Source organism: Triticum aestivum, chromosome 7B (assembly GCF_018294505.1).
Source record: "Triticum aestivum cultivar Chinese Spring chromosome 7B, IWGSC CS RefSeq v2.1, whole genome shotgun sequence".
NCBI classification, from domain to species: Eukaryota; Viridiplantae; Streptophyta; class Magnoliopsida; order Poales; family Poaceae; genus Triticum; species Triticum aestivum.
Genome location: NC_057813.1, coordinates 745,379,189 through 745,383,862, shown reverse-complemented (window position 1 = coordinate 745,383,862; position 4,674 = coordinate 745,379,189). Strand labels below are relative to the sequence as shown.

The 4,674-nt window shown below is 46.8% G+C and overlaps 1 protein-coding gene across 1 annotated transcript; it reads left to right on the top strand.

Moving 5' to 3' along the window:
* Positions 1–2,139: 2,139 nt before the first annotated feature.
* On the top strand, positions 2,140–4,674 carry LOC123160719 (disease resistance protein PIK6-NP). The gene is made up of 2 exons (XM_044578564.1): positions 2,140–3,097; positions 3,239–4,674. The coding sequence occupies exons 1-2, from the start codon at positions 2,310–2,312 to the stop codon at positions 3,951–3,953; spliced, it is 1,503 nt and encodes a 500-aa protein (XP_044434499.1). The 5' UTR covers positions 2,140–2,309; the 3' UTR covers positions 3,954–4,674.

The following is a 4,674-nucleotide window of genomic DNA, read 5'->3' as shown; positions in this document are numbered from 1 at the left end:
CGGAAACTTAGTTGAAACTAGCTACGCGACAAATAGGAATTTCCCACCCTAAGCTTCTCGCCTTGGCGACACCTCCAAAGCCCGCCTTGAGCGTGAGCTCAAAACATTGGAGTTTTACTCGAACCAGCGTTACATGTTGGGTTTGTAAGCTAGGAGATCACAATACCTCTTTTTTTCAAGTTGGGGCCACCGCTCGCCCGAGGAGAAATAAAATTCAAGCTTCTCATTATCGGCCCCCTTTCGTGAACCACCTGGGGAAAGAACACATCCTCAATGGTTACTATGACGGGATCTTGGGCGCTCATGCCATGTTCTCTTGGGTTTTCCACCTGAGTTCATCCTTAGCCGCGTACCTGGTTTGTTCGTACTCGTTCCCCGCTGAAGAGCGCAAAATCGCCTCTTTAGGATCTATTCCAATAGTGGAACAGGGTCTGGTGGTATCACACCAAATTTTCCAAAATATTTCTGGACTTGGTGAACGACAATCTGATGTTTTTTCATGATGAATCCTAATACGGTCGTGCCTACCTCGTGCTTGTTAAGGAGGACTACATTACCCTTCTCTTGAAGACTAATTCGATGCTCATGGCGGGTGGGTTCTTCCGCATCTCTCTCAGGAACTGCATGATGAAGATTGTGTCCTGGATCCTCGAGTCTCGCAACAATGCTTTATTGAGCTCTTGGTCCCTTTCTCGCAATCGTGCTTCATCAAAGGCAGGTACATCACCGACAATTTTCTTTATGCCGCCTATGTGGTTTGAAGCTATGATTATGTTGAAGATGGATGTTAAGAAAGATTTTGACTAGGTCAAGTGATCTTCAATGGACATGACTCTTTATTTGCTTGGCTTCAGGGACATATGGTGTGCTTGGATTAAACTGTGGTCAGGGTTGTAAATTAAACTGTGTGGTCAATTCGGGTTGAAATATGGACTTTTCTCTAATTACTTTTGGGTCTATTTGTCTGCTACCTATAGACATAGCCCAAACTCCCAATATTTACCAGAATCCCGCTTTGCTCACCAGAATTCGCAGTGCCCGTATTATCATTCCTTTAGACATAGCCCAAACTCCCAATATTTGACATACCATGCCATACCATGTGTGAATCCAACATAATCTAGTATAATCTTGTATTCAAATCCACAGCCCTACTATAGTTGTCCCGCTTCCATATCCGTATAAAATCAAATATGATATGGTATGAGAGTTATCCTACCGTATCCACTCCGGTTTCGTTCTAAGAAGCAATCCACTTATCTCTTTGAATCCTCTACAGCAATCGAGGGAAAAGCTCGAGACAACCAATAATAACACAAACAAACATCAACCTTCTCCTAAACTACACAGGGGGGATATGAGATGGGCCGACGGGAGTGGACTTGGGAGGCATGTGAGGTTAGGGATGGAGAGAACATGGCAGTGAGAAGAAGAACAGGACTGGTACTTTTCTTAACTACCCCTAGACTAGTGTAGGAGCAGCACTTAGGGTTCAAAAATAGAAGGAAAAAAAATGAACGTTGGCTGTTGGATCTTGGATGAATGCTCCAGATGGGCTGCGTGGAGCTGGTGGGGAGACCTGTTTTGTATATCGGGGTTAGTCAAGGGGTCCTCATGAAACGAATGGAGCTTCGCACCGGCTCCCGCACACGAATCTAGAGCATCCATCCAAGATCGAACGGCCCATTTTGTGCCTTGATCGATCTTAGCACAAGTATTTAATCACTACCCCCTGACAGAACATCCAGTGAACGTGAACCTAGCTAGTGAACCTAAAAAGAACTCCATGCTCCAGCGAGGTCTGTCAGACAACACATATGATGTCGTGCTCTCCGAAATATTTTAGTGCCTGGGTTATAACGCAGCCTCTGGTGGTTTTGCCTTTGATGGGACGACAGAGCCGTATTCCAAGGAGTAAAACAAAGGGCAGGACCATGCTGCATGGCTGGTTGGTTCAGCTCAACACTTGGTTGCTAAGATAGATCAAAAGTGTACCAGGGCTCACATGGGAAGGGATGCTCACCGTAGTTGTTTATCTTTGGTTTGCTTGGATTCATGAGTCCGAATGATCCCTTAGGACCTACCTGGCAGCCTCATGCGATGGGCTTCCCAGAAGCTCCATAGCTACAACAGAGGTACCACACACACACACACACACGCTCCTCCACCATGGCCAAACCGTCTCCTTGACCTCGTTCTTCTCAAGCAGTCAAGCTCAACACCATTACTCCATCCAAGCTAGTATCCAACACCAGCCACAACCCATGGCACCTGTGTAGCGGCTAGCTTCTTCTCTCCTAGCTAGGGAGATGGTGGGGACGGGGGCGTTGGGCTCCGTCATCGTCAAGCTCGCCACCTTGCTCGGCGACGGGTACACGATGCTCAAGAGCGTTCGCAAGGACGTCGCGTTCCTCGAGCGCGAGCTCCGCACGATGCAGATCCTGGTGAGCATGCTGGCGGGCATGGAGGGGCTCGACAAGCTGGCCATGGGCTGCATGGGTAGCATGCGGGATCTTGGCCACGACATGGAGGAGTGCATCGACCGCTTCATGCTCCGCCTCGACGAAAATGACATGGAGATGGAGGCGGCGCCCACGTTCCCGAGGAGCACCGCGCGCCGGCTCAAGACAATGTTTGCCCGCCATGGCGTCGGGGCCCAGATCAAGAAGCTCAAGGCCCGCGTCGTTGAGGAAGGTGACCGGCGGCGTAGGCTGAATCTGGACAACTATGTCCAGATGATGATAGATCCTCGGCTGGCTGCGTTACACGGAGTGGCCAAGGACTTGGTGGCCATTGACGGCCCCAGGAACGAGGTCATCTCTTTGTTGACGGAGGAGAGCGTGGACCTGAAGGTGGTGGCCATTGTTGGAGGTGCTGGGTTGGGAAAGACCACCCTTGCCATGGAGGCCTATCGCAAGATTGGACGGCACTTCCAGTGCCGAGCTTCTGTGTCCGTGTCACGCACCCTTGACCGTGACAAGCTCTTGAAAGAACTCCTTTCTCAAATCGACCAGGCTGCATTTCATGATTGTCAGTCGGAGAGGTGGGATAAAGATCAACTAATCCGTCAGATCCGACACATTTTGACAGGAAAGAGGTAAATTTTCTTCATCCGTACATGGGATTAGCATTTGATGATTTTATTTATGATATATTTGCTTGCAAAGATAAATGTAAGTGTAGTGCTGAACATCATATTTGTGTTAATGACCTTACTTAATAGTATAACACTGCACAGGTACTTCCTTGTGATTGATGATGTATGGAAAGAACAAGACTGGAAATTTGTCAAAGGAGTTTTTCCTGACAGTCACAATGGTAGCAGAATAATTGTTACTACACGCATATCCAATGTAGCGAAGTCAACTTGTTCTAACTCCGGCGGTCAGCTCTATCAAATGCTACCTCTGAACTACATTGATTCCCGAAGATTGTTCTTTAGGAGAATTTTCCACTCTGATAACTCCTGCCCTCCTCAACTAGAGAAGATTTCAGCTAGGATCTTAAGGAAATGTGGTGGTCTGCCATTGGCTATAATTACCATTGCCAAATTGCTATCCAATAAACATCAAACCCCAGATGAATGGGAGAGACTCCAAGGTTCCATTGGTACTGGTCTTTCATATAAGAGTGATAACCATGGAAATGGTATGGGACATATATCGTTACTTGGTTATTGGGATCTTCCGCACCACTTGAAGACCAGTTTGTTATATCTATGTATATATCCAGAGGGCGGATATATCTCGTGTGAAGAAGTGAAATGGAAATGGATACTTGAAGGATTCATTGCCAAAAAACAGGGAAATTTGTATCAAGAAGCAGAGAGTTATTTCAATGAACTTGTCAACAGAAGCATGATCCAGCTAGTCGATGTTGACGATGACAACTTTGAACGATATTGTCAGGTTCATGAGATGGTGCATGACCTTCTGATATCCTTGTCAGATTAGGAGAATTTTGCCGCTGTTTAAAGGGTCTTTGCAATTCCTTGCCAAGCAAGATCCGTCGGCTCTCCCTGCAATCTAGTTGGGCTTGAACAGGAAGGGCCAATCCATGCCATCAGAAGAAGCAAGTTACATGCTCGCTCATTGAATGTGTTCGAAGAAACAACGCACATACTGCCACTTGTAGGATCCCAGCCTTTGCACATGTTTGATTCATGTGAGGTATTTTTTCTGTGTGTGACAAAGTGGTGGTGCCTTTGGCGCCGACCATTGATCTCAATCACAAACCATATCTGTGACATTACATTCCCATCAGTAATTTCTGAATGATAAGCTTGAGCTGCGCGGTTATGTGCCCTGTCATTGTATTTCCTGGGAATATGTATATCCTGAACTTGGGCGTTGCTTGTCAGGGCTGTCATTGTATTTCCTGGGCATATGTATAAGCCGCTACTGTAGATGATTCCTGATTTCCCCATGACCAGGGTTGTTGTGAAGATCTCTAGATGAAGCGGCGTGTGCTACAATCTGATTCTCTACTGTGAATATGATATCTCCTGTTGTGATTGTTGTGGCTACTTGGTCAGCCACCTGAAGAGGCCAATGCTTGTGCTTGGAGTGAAGAAGTGACTTGCACACCTTCTGATGGGGTGCTAATGTTACCCTGCTGCTGTTCTTCTTGCACTTGATTGTAGATATGCTGGTAATTGTATGATCTGCTGGCTTC